The sequence below is a fragment of the Pyrgilauda ruficollis genome, unplaced genomic scaffold, assembly GCF_017590135.1.
Source record: "Pyrgilauda ruficollis isolate IOZ18807 unplaced genomic scaffold, ASM1759013v1 scaffold30, whole genome shotgun sequence".
NCBI lineage: Eukaryota > Metazoa > Chordata > Aves > Passeriformes > Passeridae > Pyrgilauda > Pyrgilauda ruficollis.
Genome location: NW_024524378.1, coordinates 2,495,001 through 2,510,413, shown reverse-complemented (window position 1 = coordinate 2,510,413; position 15,413 = coordinate 2,495,001). Strand labels below are relative to the sequence as shown.

General features: G+C 41.0%; 1 protein-coding gene across 8 annotated transcripts in view; it reads left to right on the top strand.

The window, feature by feature from the left end:
• Positions 1-15,413, top strand: part of CHD7 (chromodomain helicase DNA binding protein 7) — a 133,573-nt gene that overhangs the window by 75,675 nt on the left and 42,485 nt on the right. For 7 of the 8 annotated variants that reach the window (XM_041473795.1, XM_041473801.1, XM_041473793.1 and 4 more), the window contains 3 exons: positions 7,651-7,789; positions 11,107-11,244; positions 12,326-12,391. In XM_041473795.1, coding sequence (XP_041329729.1) covers positions 7,651-7,789; positions 11,107-11,244; positions 12,326-12,391 — 343 coding nt within the window. The remainder of the gene's footprint in view (positions 1-7,650; positions 7,790-11,106; positions 11,245-12,325; positions 12,392-15,413) is intronic. The other variant, XM_041473800.1, reaches the window with a different exon arrangement.

Sequence of the window (15,413 nt, the reverse complement as noted above, 5' to 3'; positions counted from 1 at the left end):
TCCTTTTGAAATGCAAGTACTGAATCAGCTAAAATAGCCTTTTCATAGAATCACAAAGTGGTTTGGTTTGAAAGGGGCCCCTGGAGATCATGTAGTTCAACGCCCTTGCTAAAGGCCTGGGGTTCATCCAGGCAGGTTTTTGATATCTCCAGGGAAGGAGACTCCATAGCCCCTGTGAGTAGCCTGTTCCAGTGCTCTGTCACCCTCAGTGTAAAGTTTTTCTTTTTAGACAGATGGAACGTCCTGTGTTTCAGTTTGTACCCACTGTCCCACGTCCTGTCAGTGAGAAGTGTCTGGCCCCACTGTTTCCACACCCATCTTTAAGATACTTGAATGCATTGGTAAGATAACAGGTGAAGCTTCCTCAGACTTTCCTCTAAAGACAGGTACTCCAGTTCCCTAGACTCACAGGTTTAAAGGCTGACCAGGCTACATCATAAATGTTACTGAGCATTTCCCAGATTTTTGCTGCCAAAAAGTAAAAAAAAAAACGTTTACTGCAGGACTTCACAATTGACTACATTGAAGCCTTGTTTGATAAACCACGGTTGGAAGGAGTCTGCCTCAAAAACACCTGATGGTCTGGACATCAGAGCTCAGAGCTTCTCTGTCCTGTCCACTCCATCCTAATACCTCTATGCACATCTCTAAATCTTGGGACATGCCGTGCAGATTAAAGGAGCAGTGTTTCCTCTGAAGGAACTAAACACTGCTCGCTTGTGTTTGTATGAGAGTCTTTATCTGCTTTCCCATGCAATGACTCTTGTCCCTGGCTTGCTGGGCGGCTTACTGTATTCTAGTAAGTACTAAGTTCTGTTGTTTTACCTGTGAGAGAAACACGTGTGGAGCAATAGCAAGAGCATTGGGTGTTCCTTATGCTTACTCAGGGGTGTGGAGAAAGTCCTACTTTTGCCGTAATGGGCTTGTGTCTCTTGTTACCAAATGCTCTCCGGAAAACAAGGTTGTTCTCATTTTGTGGTCTTGTCAGCTTCAATATTAAGCTTCTTTGAAGAACCCAGAGACTGTGTGGGGATCCTATAATGCCAAAGAATTTTAAATCAGTGAAAGAAACTTGCTTACTTTGGCAATATCAAAGACTGGTGAACCTGTCCAGTGACAGATCATCGAATCAAGTTTTTTAAATAAATCAACAGTCCAAATAATCAAAGTCACAGTATTTCAGCAGCACTAACTCCAGAAAGGAAATATTACTGTAGCTTAGATGAGTGAGATTAATGCATGTTAATACAGATTATGGATGATTGTGTAGAAGTAAAGTATTTTTATAGACATAGTGTCTGGCATGTCTTTACTGCTACTGCTTATATTGCTCAGTATTTTGCTTCTAAGCGTTGAAAGGAGTAGTGTGGTTTAGAAATCTAAAAATGCTGTGTGTAATTAATGGTCCTCATTCCTGAGTAAGATGATCAGCTTCAATAGAAGAGTTTTGCAATCACGTAAAATTAAGGTAAATAAAATTAGGTATTTATCGAAGAACAATATTTTTTTGATAGAGCATAACAAGTCCTTAATAGTTAAGTTTGACAGAGGCTGTATAAGAGCATACACATGGATGAAAAAATCTGATGTTTAATTATCTTAACCATTTTCTAATTTAATATAGCTCATAACCCTCTTATTTTAGTTCTAATTTCAACTAAAAGTATAATCCTTTTATGTAAAAATAAAACCACAACCCCAGAAACTCTGTCCTTCACATCTCTGTTATCTTTGGTGCAAGTTGCAACAAAATGAGCAGCCTGCCTCACTAAAATGCACCTTCATATGAGGGACAAGTCAGATTGGAGAATAGAAGAACCTGATTAGTTTAATGGTGGTTTGAATTGTGTCATGGGATCTCAAAAAGAAAGAAAATGCCCATATAGGCAGCTAGTATATTACACTGCATAGTGAAAGAAATATCACACATTAATATTGCACTATTAACTTTTAATGGATATTAGACCAATCCTATCAATATTGAAAGACAAATACAGTGGTGGCTGCAAAAAAACAACACTGGCAAAACAAATCTCTTGTGGACCAAACTAGTCAAGTTTAAAAGCAAAATGTAGGCTAACCTTTGATCATGAGTGAAGGGTTTTCATTAAATTGGGTGGATGCTGAGTATTATGTGGCCTCTAAACTTTATGAAGCTAGCTTCAGGCGCATGCAAAGCAGGCAGATTTTTCCAAAAGTAGAGGGAGAGGGAAAGGCAAGTAATCCTACTGAATTGCAAAGTCATGGCTCAGATGTCTGTTCCTCCTGTGCCTGTCCCTGGAGGAGATGGTGACCACCTGTTTGAGAAGATCACACTGCAGCACAGCTGATACCTCTCCTGTCGCTTCCTATGAAACCCTAGAGACTGGCCACTGATTATGGTGGCAGGAGCAGTAACTATTTGCAAGGGCCAAATGGCAGCTGTTTGCAGGAGCTCTTGCTTTGTCCCATCTCCTCAAAGCAGTGTCCTGTGCTTCGCAGGGCTGCTCATACCTGCTTCCTCCCCTGAAGTCTTTACCCAAATTTACTCCCCTCCCTCTGGCAGGGAAAGCTTCACCTTCCCCATGCACTGAGCAGCAGCCTGGGACACAGTGTAGGGCAAGTGTGTTGTTGCTTACAAGGGGAGTGCTAAACATGAGCATTATTAAGGTTTTTAGAGGGAGGTGGAGAAGAGCTTTTTTGGCGCACGGTTTGGCTGTTTGTTGTGTCGGAAAGGGGATGGCTCCTGGCCACGGAAGTGGGAAGAGGCTGCGGCGTGGGGGAGCGGTGCAGACAGCAGGACACAGCACCCTGGGGAACTGTAGGACAGGAAGAGAGGTCCTGAGGCAGTGGTGGTAGTTTCCATTCCCAAGGTCAGATCATCCTGAGCAAGGCAGGAAGGGGCTGCCTTTGGGAGAGAACAGGAAATCGTGCGAGATTTCCATGCATGTGTCCGCTGAGGCCGTTCCTGTTCACACCTGTCCTCATCTCCCTTTTGAACCAGCCCAGCTGCCTGATATTTACCTTTGCTTGTGCTGCAGGGCACGCCTTGTAGGCTTCACTATTATCAAAGCTTTTTAGTAATTAGGCTGACTTTGCAGGCTGGAAAAAACCTTGTTGTCTATAGTTTTTCCTACTTTTGTGATATGTAAAAACTGATTTTAAAAGAAGTTTTGATTACACTAGGAGCTTTAAAAAAATAATTGTTTTCCTTGGGTAAGGCAGTAAAGTATAAGTCTCACATCTCTGACATTTTGAGAAGGTGGGATTGTTTTTCAATGTTTTTTATGCTCCAGAGTGAATGTGTAAAGTTTGTCTAAGCTAGGTTCCAATAATGAATCTGTTACAGGACAATGTTCCCAAATGGTAAAATAAAAATCAGTAATGCATCTGACTTTCTTTAGACCATAGAATTATAGAAAAAAACCCATCATCCAAATCATGATAGTTGTCAGAAATTATACTAATAAACAGATCTATCAGTTACCCAGATCAAGTGAAGTAGTTACACAGGGTAAACATATGGGCTAATTCCCCCCTTAATCCTGCAAAGCATGTCATGATTTTGGGGTCATTTTTGAGTCAGATGGTTTGCCCTTGTAAGTTTCTGGAGTTTCATCTAGCTCTCTGGGGGCTGCTGAGCTAATACAAAACACTTTGTTGGAGTTTGGATATCTTTCTCAAATTGTAAATCAAGCTCTCGTTTTAGTTGCCCTACTTACTGTTTTCCTAGTCAGCCTCTTTTTCTTCATGTTGTTTGCTTGTTTGACCTTCTGCAGGTTGTCTTCATACTGATCCCCTTTGGTCAGTATGATGTGCAGTCCTCGGGGGTAAAAGGATGAAATCAGAAAGTGATATTGGACAGTGAGATTGTAAAACATCTAATCTGAAATGTCTGTATTTATATCACTTGAATTGAGGGACAAGTTTAACTTACAGTTTTTAAATCAAAGTTTTGTGTGTGGCAAATACTGCTCCAGTTTGTCTTAGATTTATAGTTTTCTTTTGGGACTGGACACTTACCTTGTCACTAGTGGACCTTGGCTAAATTTTGCATTCATGCATGTGTAAAAACAAATATGAGAGATAGTTTTCTAAATGTGTATGTTACAGTCTACCTTCCTTGTTGCCAGACTTGGAAAGTACTAATCATGTGCACCCAATGCTGAGCACTGACAGGGAATCCTAATGGTAGAGTCTCTGAAAACAATATCTGAGTACTTGCCTGTTCTTCATGTGGAAAGGTAATTCTGTTCCAGGCTAATGCTGAGTGTGATCTGCTGGAAAGTGCAAAGGCTGAGTCAAAAGTGGGTACATTCATTCAATTGTCAGGAGCAAATGACACTGGCTCCCTGGGAAGATGAAGAACAGTTGCTGGCAATGCAAGGAAGCTGATGCTCTCACTGGCCAGATGAAGCTCCTGCGTGTGTGATGCACTGGGAAGCAGTGTGTCCCTGCTTTTAGAGGGGTGGTGCTGTTCTATTTCTACTTCACTTTTTTTTTTTTTTTTTCCTTCAAAGAAGTTGTAGCTCTAGATTTAAAAACGAGCAATTCTGTTGCTGAATTTAGAACTTAAAATTCCCGGTGGAGCTGCGCACGGGCTTTGTTCTCCGCAAGCTGGTCGCTCTTTCACGTGTGTGTTTATAACTGGTCTGGAAAGCGAAGTGATTTGAAACTCTGTCCGAATCGCTTCGACCGCGTCTCCGTTGCCGAGAGTGCCCGTGTACACCGAGGCGCACGGCTCGGGGGTAGCTATGGGTCGTGAAGTAGTCATGGCTCGGAAAGAGAAAGGTCTCTCAGAGGCCAGACCGGAACCCGTGTCGGGGCGGACCTGCCCGCAGCGCCGGCTCTTTGTCTGCGCCCGGCCGGCCGGCAGCGCAGCGCGGTCGGTGGGTCGGCGGGCCCTCGTTAGCGCTGCCCGGCCTTTCAGCAGGCTGGTGTTTTATCCCGCCTAGCCCACGCTATTCTTCCCGGCTTTAAGCCTGTTATTCACAGGCGGCCGTGCACCGGGGGCACGGCACGACGGCTGAGCTTTAATTGCGCGCCCCGCTCCGATTTACGGGGGTCAGGGGGGAAAAGCGCCGGGCTGTCAGCGCGCTTCACCTGGCGGCGATCTTCACCTCCCATTTAAACAAGTTCGAGAAGCGCGTAAAGCGGCGTTTTGTGTTTGTTTAGCTTTGTGGCTGTTTGGCGTTCAGTTTTTAGTCGGTGTTTTTGGAAGCGGTTTGGCGGTGATTTGCTGAAAGCCGGTGTGTGTGCGGCGGGGGTTCCCGTGCCGCGGCCGCGCAGGTGCCGGGAGCGGGCGGGCGCTGATTGAGGGAAGCAGATGGCAGCGCTCGGTGGCCGCCGGCCAGCGGAGCAGGTGCTGGTCACGTGGCCGCGGGTTGCCGGGGCGACGCCAGCGCTCTCGGCGTGCGGATGAAAAGGCGAAGGGGGCCCCGCTTCAGCTGCGGCTTTTTGTGCCATTGGTGGCAGCCAGAGCGGAAACAAGCGCCGGCGGGGAGGGAGGGGAGCCCGCCGGGCACCGAGCGACGGAGGGAGGGAGGAGGGACGCGCGCTGCCCGGCCCCGCCGCCTCTCGGGGCTCGCCCTCTGCCCGCGCTCCTCCTGCCCTGCCAAACTCTGCCCCGCTGTGCCCGCGCTCTTTGCGCCGTATCCAGCTCTTCCCCCCACATCCCCTTTCATTTTTTTTATTTTTTTTTTATGTCGCAGTTTAAGATGGGCTTTTTTGAGCTGTGTCGAGTCTTATTAATATCACAGGATTGTTAGGGTTGGAAGGCACCTCTGGAGGTCGTCTCGTCCGAGCCCCCTGCCAAGTCAGGCTCACCTAGAGCAGGTGACACAGGAAGGTGTCCAGGTGGATTTTGAATGTTTTCCAAGAGGGAGACTCCACAACCTCCCTGGGCAGCCTGTTCCAGTGCTCTGCCACTTCAGTGTAAGGAAGTTCTTCTTCGTGTTGAGGTGGAGCTTCTGTTTTTGTTTTGCTCCTTGTCCTGTCACTGTGCACCACTGAAGAGAGTCTGGCACCATCCTCGTGATACCTACTATTGAGATACTTATATGCATTAATGAATCACAGAATTGTTAGGAATGGAAGCAACCTCTGTAGATCATCTAGTCTCAGTCTTTAAATAGGCCCAGCACACACAGTCTCTCCTCTTAAGAGAGATGCTCCAGACCCCTAATCATCACTGTCCCCCTCTTCTGTATCTTATTCACTAGCTCCTTGTCTTTGTTTTGCTGAGGACAGAACTGGACACAGTACTCTAGATATGGCCTCAGTAGGGCTAAGTAGAGTTAATTTTACAATAATACAAATCCATGTTCAAAACTCACAGTCTTTTCATGTGTAATTTTTTTGGCGGGGGTATTCTTTTTTTAAACTTGGAAATCAGTCCTACTTTACACATAGGCTGCAAGGGGAGAATAATGCTGTATCCAAGTTGTTGCAGTCCTGAAGAGACATGTGACTATATTGGAAAATTTTAAAATACACTGTTGGTGGGCTAATGTGCTGATCAAAACAGACAAACTTAAAGCTGATGTTTAAATGAGAAATTACAAATATGAGGATCATGAAGAAAAAACAAACCCTGAACACTTTCCCAGGTATGAAAGTAAAGTGGTGAAAATGCAGAAGCCATATAAAAGTGTCTGATATGGTGCTTGGTGACCTGTGCTTGCCATGTGTCTGGTACCAGCACCCAGCTCTGCTCTGCTGTCAGCGGTCTCAGCAACTTCCCTTAGCAATCTCCTCACATTGGGAATGGGCTGCTGGGAGCTGACCACAAAAATCCAGTAAAAACCTGCCTCAGACTCAAAGGCCAGATATGCTTCAAAATACTACCTTCTACCATCGATTTTTGTTGCCATTTAAAAATTTCACCCCTGCCATGCTGCAGATCATCTCAGTTCATGATTTGGTGACAGTGTATTGAAAGCTGTATTTTGATACATGTCTTCACCCATTTCCAAGGCTCTGAGTGCAGCTGGAGACATGCAATCCCAGCTCTTCAGGTGATGAACATTTTCATGGGGGAGGAAGGGAAGGAACAACCCTCAGAACGTCATTGTCAGTTGATATAGCTTTGTGGTATTGTGTAGATGCTGAGATGATAGCCGGGTGTTTTCCCCCCCCTGTACAATCTGCAGTTGCATGTATTGAAGCTGTATGGGTGCCCTCAGCACTGACACTAAAGTGCATTTCCTGCTTGGAAACAGCAGGGATTGTAGAAGAAGATTAATTCAGTCCTTTGTTTTGGTAATGCTTACTCTGGTTCTGCTTTCCTGGGCTGCATGGTTAATACAAGACAAGCACGTGCATAATCCTGTTTCTCTTCTCATGTGTCAGGTTGTCCAAACCCTGCTTTCAGAAAGTGCAGGTTCTGAAGAGAGCAGCTCTTCCTTTCCCATCTCATTTTTAGTTTCTTGTGGAGTACACATTGAGTGTCGCTGTCTAAGGTCTTGAAAGAAAGAAGTGAGGTTTCTGTTTTTAAGGCATGTGTAGTGATGGCCCATGCATCACTGATTTTGCAGTTACTTTGAAATACTTAAGAAAGGCAGTTGAAAATAATGAAGTCACTCAAAACGAATATCTCATGGATCAACTGTTTTTTAAGCACCTCTTGCTTATATTTTTCTACAAAAACTTATTAAAATACTTCTGTTTCAGTAGCAAGAAGCAAGATTCAGAAGCCAGTGCTGCGAAGAAAAAGGTTAACAAGGGAAAGGAAGGTTCTGAAAACTCAGATTTGGAAAAAACTCCACCACCATCACCTCATCCTGAAGATGAAGATGATCCAGGGGTTCAGGTAATGCTGTTGTTGAAGTTCATTGTAGGCTTTGACAACTTAGAAGCGTAAAACAATAGTTCTTGTGGTCTTTGAGTAAACAGTAGTCTTTGTTGCAGAGATACAGGTATTTGGATAACTTCTGCATTGTTTACAAAGAAGGTGAGAAATGAAAATCACTGCGGTGAATATGTTACAAAACCAAGTATTTTTTGGCATAATTTTGCTTTACAGTCTTGTTGCTTGCAGATATGTGTGCAGTGCAGCTGAATTTTCACACATTCTCTTTGATTGCTGTTGCAGTTATGATGCTGAATGTTCTGTTCTGTAGACTTAATCTACTATTACAAGGTCTTGCTTATAAACTTGATGTTTATTCTTGCATTGGCTTTGCAAACCTTCTGAAATCAAGAATGAGACGTGACAGAGCAGGGTGTTGGAAACATGCATGTCAGGCACTTGTAGTTACACTGCTTTATTGGATGAAGGGTTTTTTTGCAGGACTACCAGTCATGGGCTCACATAGAGTAATTTCTCTTGACCACTGCACACCTATCACCTTCTGTCCAAACTTTGTTTCATGTAAAGCAAATCTGGAAATAGAGTATCATAAGTTTTGTGTGCTCTGTCATTTGACATATTAAGAAGTTGCCAGCTCCTGGCTTGGTTCTGCTGGCAGTGTTTCGAGTGGGCACTAAAAATAAGAATCCCCTCATGAGGAGGTGGGGGCAAATTGTGGTGGGGAAAGTATGTGGTCATACCAGTGTACATGAAATCCACTGTATTTGTCCTTTGCATGTCAGGTTGTGGGCGGATTGCTTCTGGTTATGAGAGATGTTCAGACCAATGATCAATTGCGAATGGTCAAAGTAGCTTGGTGAAAACTTTGGCAAACAGTTGTCCTACAAAAGCGTGGTTTATGCCCTTTCTCCCACTATTTTCAAGAAGACTATAGCAAATAATGAAATGTGACTGATCTAGTATATTCTAGTTAAAAACAAAAGAAGCAGTATGAGAATGTTCTTCCTGACTTCTTCAGACTGTGTATTCTGAATTAGAGAAGTTGAGTTAAACCATGCAGATATTAAAGTGTTTCAAGAATTAAGTTTCCTGTTCTGTGCTGCAAATCTCTGCCATCCTGATTAATGACATTGGCAAAAGATGAAGAAACTTCAGGGTTTTGGATGGGATTTTTTGGGTTAGTTTGTAGGTGATTATATTCCATTTACAATTCAGCATTTCTGCATGGATTGCTTATTTTCAGTCTAGTGGAACAAAATCTTTCTTTTTGTCAAACACAATTGGGTGATAAACATTATGTTGGATTTTTATTTTTTTTGTAAATAAAAGTGCTAGGGCACTTGCATCACTTTTTAATTAAATGCAACACAGTATTTCAGGAAACTTTCTGTTTTCTTAGTACTGTCTTGCACTGTGCGTGCTATAATGCACTTCTTTGCATGAACTTAGGAAAGGGTTCCAACCATGTTTGCTGGGACAGCTACAGTTAATAAACTTGTCATGCATTTCTCAGCTGAGATTGATATTACTCAGTTGTCTAAAACACAGTAGCATTCTTAGTGTTAAATCCTGAGCCTTCTGTGGAGATATTATGTAGTAATGCAGAATGATACATTGTTTTTTTTTTTGAAGAGGAGAAATACTTATGTGTTATGCAGATTTTTTATATTCCATTATCAAACCTATTACTCACCTTCCTAGCTGTAGATCAGTTAATGAGTTAAAGATAATCTGATGCAGGTAAATACATGCACAGTTTCTGTCAACAGCGCATGACAATTGCAAAACCACATATGAATGTAAGAGGAAACAGGAAGTTCATCAAGTTGAAAAATATCAAATAAAGGCTACCATTATGTTTAGGTGTTCTTTCTGTTAGGGAAATGGAAGAAGAGATTTTTGGTACCAAAAACAATGGTAAGACTTACCTACAGAGTCAGAAGAAAATTGGTATTTTCCCATCAGTGATCATGTAAATCAAGATGCAAATTTGTCAAGTGTTACTATTTTGAAGTACAAAAATATTGTTTTGTGGAAAACCCCATAAGTTACTGCATTAAATGTAGAAGTCACATCACCATTGTTTAAAAGGGTGAGGTAAGCTTAACCTTTGCTCAAAATTTTAATTTTCAGTTAAATAATTTCTAATTTTGTAAAGTGCACCAAGTATTTATGCTTTAAAAGGTATGATTAGCTATCTAAAAGTAAGCATTGGACTTTGTCTGTGCATATTGAGAGACTCAGGTGTGTAAGTCTGTTAAACAAGGTACATAAGTATTTGCATGTATCGGTGCAGTGGCTGAGAAAGATGTATAAATAAGTAGTGTAAAATATATAAATGAGTAGTGTATCAATTCATTAAGATGGGGTTTTTTTAACACTTGGTAGTCAACATCGTTTTAATATATACATTACTCCATTAAGATCTTTGAAGCTCAGTTGACAGTTTTCTTCAGCAACATATGCTTACAGCTTTTCAAATAGATAACCTGATGCCGACTATCTGGGAAGTTGAATTTCATTGTTGTAAAAACAATACCCAGCACTGAACATCAAGTTGCAAATTCTGTCAAATGTATGCTTCTTTATTGTACAGGCTGTTTTGTGCAATACTGCTGAAGCTTTATCTCATCCTGGTGGTGACGGTATGGGAGCACAGAAATCATGCTTTCAATTTGGGGTGGTTCAAGTTTTCCATTCTGTATTAGTTTGGGGTCTTTTCCCATGCTGTGCTGCAGGATTCCTTTCTGAACAGTGCTGGGTCAGTGAAGTGAGGAAATCGTATTTCATTGTGTTTCCCCTACAAGATAATCCCGGTACAACTTGGGTGGATGGGGAGAGGAAGAAAGTGTGTTGTCACTGCTTAGCAACACAGTGGGCCATGCTGTGGAAAGGTGGTGTTTGGCTCCTGCATTGGCCATCTGTCTAAATTTGTTATAGATGTGAATGGAGAGGTGCAGCTTCTTGGGTTTTAATTGCTTTCTGAGATAGGCTTCCTAATTTTTTAAGGTTGTTTTAGTAATGTTAAAAAAGTAAAAAAATGCTGCCCCACTTTCCAACATGGAACAAGCATAAAGTCAATTTTTGTTTGTAGTTGGTTTTTTGTTTCATTTTAGGTTTTTGTTGTTTTTTTGCTTACAGAATTTAGGCTAACAGGCAGGAATTCAGAATAGTAGTGTCCTGAGTCCACTCTTTCTACCAGGGTGTTGTAGAAATTACAGCATTTACTGCACACTAATGTATTTGAGACACACAGAGATTATTCTGCTTCTCATCAGTTTTGTTTCTCATGAAAAATATGAATGCTTTCTGTTCAGAAACGACGCTCCAGCAGGCAGGTGAAGAGGAAGCGTTATACTGAAGACCTGGAGTTCAAGATTTCAGATGAGGAGGCTGATGATGCTGATGCTGCTGGAAGAGACTCTCCTTCAAATACTTCTCAGTCAGAGCAACAGGTCAGATATGAACAGACTGGAAAGGTGGCCTTAACTGCAGCATTCAGAGATCAGATATGGGCCCTTTTCCTGAGTGATATTCATATGTGATTGATAGAATGTGCCAGAAGGCATTAGTTTTTACATTCATAAAGAATGTATCAACTCATGGCTTTGTTTGCAAGCTGATGATACACAGCTTGAAAGTTCAAGCTGAGTTCTTTGAAATTCGTGGTCCCTAGCTAAAGGAAACCTAAACTGTACTGCTAGAAATCTAGAATGTACTTCTGTGAATTCAGTGGTCTGGCTTCTGTGACTTTAATAAACCACTCAAGCTTGTCCCCTGCTGCTAGGCACCATAAGAACTCCTTTATGAAATTACTGCCTTGTAGTACCCAGCAGGGTACACTTTATTCTCTGTGCAATGTAAATGATGGATAAAATAGTTTGAATAAGATGAGGGGTAATATTGTAGGAATGACTGTTGTAACAATCTCATTGTTTTGTAGTGCTTTTTCAAAGAACTACTTCTTTTAACTGATGACCTATTGGAGAATATATCCATGTTCTTTGGTATTTCATTTGGCAATTTGTTAAGCCTTGTGAAATATTGTATGTGATCTCCATTGTTCATTGTGTCTTATCAGAAGGACAATTGGGATGGTTTTCCTCCCGTTGTAATAGTGAATTAATGTAATAGAGGATTGCAGGCAGTTTTGAGAGCGATCGTGTGGACACCTGCACAGCCAACTAGAGCTTCTGAACATCATCTGCTGTTTAGACTGTATGGTGCTGAAAGCATGTATTATTTTAGGACAGGGGAGCTGCTTGTTTTGTTATATCTGTTTATCTGTGCATGTCAGCCTTCTTAACTGAGAGAGCTGGAGTTGCACTAGGTCTTAAAAATGGGCTCAAACAAGTATGCTTCGATCCTTTATTATGGTATTAAATCTCTTTGAATCCTCAATGTTCTCATGCTGGGGGGAGAATGTCCTCTTGGTATTAAGCTTCTGTTGCAAAAAATATTTTAATGTTTTTCTAATAAAGGAAGTCTTTAACAAAGATGCACTCCCATAACTCTTGTATGCTGTTTATGATGTAGGAATCTGCTGATGCTGAAGGTCCTATTGTGGAGAAAATCATGAGTAGCCGTTTAGTCAAGAAAAAGGTAAAACAAATCCCCTTCCCCCCATATTTTAAATAGGCTAAGCATATTTCTGCTGAAGTCCTTACTGAGTTCTTAAAATGCTTTGGATATTCCCAAGTAAAAAACTGTTCTGTTGAATAGAAGAGGTTCCTGGGAGTGTATTCAGATGGTATGCAACATGTTTTTCAATAGACATACACAAAACAGATTGTTTAATCTTTTATTCGTTTCTTGCTTTTTTTGGATGAAAAATTTGATTTTTGCAAGTATACATGCCTGAATAAAATCTGTGGTGCTTTTCACTTCAGAGGGATATTCCATAAGAATTTGAGGAATGAGAGAACTTAAAACCCATAATTTTTGCATCTTTTGCTGGCAGTTGTGCTTAGCAGCTGAAACAAATTTACATGTGACCAAGTATGATGCATACACATTCCTTGTAACTATGCTAAGATGGTGAAAGAAACGCTCAATTTCAGTGTGGTTCCCTTATAATTCTGCCCTGCCTTCTAGTTAAGTTCTTATTTTGCTTACAGAATTTTTTAATCTGCTTCTCAACTTGAATGGCCTTTGCACTTCCAAAGTATTAGAACTCTGAGAAGGAAGTAGAAAAGAACTTACTCCAAAAAGGGCGTGACTATATATATATATAGACTCTACTGTGGAGCTAACTCACTGACTTGTACTGCAGCTGGACAGAAAACTGTCTGACTTAGACTGATACAGCATCATGTTAATCTTTGTTAACCAGAAATTCATCTTTGCCTCAGTGTTAATTTTCAAATTGGAGAAAGGAAATTTGCCTTTATGAATGGATTTTTTTTCCCAATGTTCTGGTGGTTTGGGGTTTGTTTTTGGGTTTTTGTTCAGTTTTCTTGGGCAGGGTGGGGTGTGTGTGTTCAATTTTATTACTACTGTCCTAACATCATTAGCAATTTTGTGAACCTACATTCATTTACAGTCATGAGTTCCTGTGATTCAATCTGACCTGTTTATGCATCTTACAGCATAAGCTTCTAAGGCTTTTTGGAGTGGTTTTTTCTGTTTTTTTTTAAGGTCTAGAGCTGTATTTTGTGTTTCAAATCATAGGCTTATTTTTCAGATAAACTTGAGGCAATATAAAGTGAGTATTTACTTGTCCTGATGGTCTGCTAGGCAGGAGAGGAGGATGTGGTCCTTTCATAAATGTCTTTACAGGGGAAGCTGTTTTTCACCAATTATTCTTCCCTTCTTCCTCTCCCCTGCAAACAAAGGTGTGATTACTCATGGGGAGTGTGTATTTTGCTGCAGTTTGTGGGAAGTAGTTGGTCTGCTGCCTACATGTCTTTGATTGCAAGCTCTGCTGGAGGCAAGCTCTATTTTGAGCTTTTTCTTTAATGTTTTTTATGGATTGTATTTGCAGGTTTGAGGGGTGTCTCTTCTTTCCCTGCTCTTCTCCCCAACCTTCTTCTCCAAATTTAAAAAAAAAAGGATATCAGGGTGTTAATATTTAACATCTGAAGTATCCAACTGTGCTTTTATTAAAGGTCTTTTACACTCTTACTAACGTCATCAAAACCCTGGTTGTTAGATTACTAATCAAAGTAAAATTGCTGTGATCAGGACCAGTGCATAAAACAAACACGAGGAGAGGCTTCACTAGGAAACCTTTCAGTGGATTAGGTTGTAACAAAGATGTTGCATTCAAGTAAAGGACATTAGATAATGAGTACTCTTTTGGAGCAGTATTCTTGTCATAAAATCATGCTGGTTTTCTGAGAAATAGCCTTAGTTTAGCTCTGGAGTTACCAGATAGGATGCAGCACTGTACTTGCAGCCATTTTTGAAACGTACAGAGTAAAATGTAGAACTGAGCTCCTGTTTGAAGTAAAAAAGATGGTGTTTTTCACAGTTGTTCCTAATGTGGAATGTTGAATTCGCTTGAATTCTCTTTCTTCTTGCAGAAAGCATGAAGTACATGTATCACTCTCTTTCCAAACCTGATGAGTTTGGATGTTGAAATTTTTCATTCAGTCCCCTTTGAATTCCTGCTTCTTAACTTTGAAAAGGAATAGCTAGAACTGATTATGCTATCCAGCAGAAATAGCACATATTTTGCAAAGACAGGGAGTTTGTAGAACCCTGTTAAACATGTGAATGTCTCTTTTTGCCTACTGGTACATGTGAGAATTAGAACTAATTGAAATGTGTACAATACCTACATCTCTTCCTCAAATGGATTAGTTTACGATTTTTGTGCTGTGTATCAGTTGAGGCGGTTGGGTTTTGTGTGTTACTTTGCATCTGTTATTAATGTGTTCTATCTGCTGTTTTTCTGGTAATTGATAGTTGTGGTGGTTTGGGGTTTTTAATGGTTTGTTTTTCTCTTAGGTTTTTTTGGTTGGTTGGTTGTTTTTTTTTGCTTTTTTCCCCTTTTTTGTCTCTACACCTGCATGGCTTACGCAACTAATTTTTGCATTACCAGTGTTACTGTATCACCTCTGTGGCAATGGCATACAAGATTATGTGCTTTTAAGTATTTGCTTGAATGAAGGGGTCATTTATTTCTTCATTTATCTGCAGAGACTGTGAATCAGATCCTGGCCACACCTGGAAATGATAATTTGAAGTGTCCTGCATTCAAGTCTGCCATGTGTTATTTTAGGATGTCTGTGTAATCAGTTTGGGAAGAATTTTGCATAAATGTTCTATCTCACCTTTTTGCCTAGTTAATATATGTGCACAGGTAGTGGGGAGTGCACAGTGACATCAGAGGCATGAGCTGCTGTCTCATATACCCTGAAGTGATGTACTGTTAACCTCTGCTTGAGTGCTGACAGTTTTAATTTGATTAAATTTTTGGAGGAGGGCATGAGTGCTGAATGGCAGACTAAGATTTTAAAAATATTTTTTCTTAAGTACTTTTTGCTTAGGTGAATCTTTGATGCACTCTCATAGAACATCTAATAACATAAACCAGTTATTACCTGCTAGACAATACAAAATTGTGTTTTACTCATGAGAGTTACAGAATTTATCAAGATGTGCATTGTAAATTATTGTT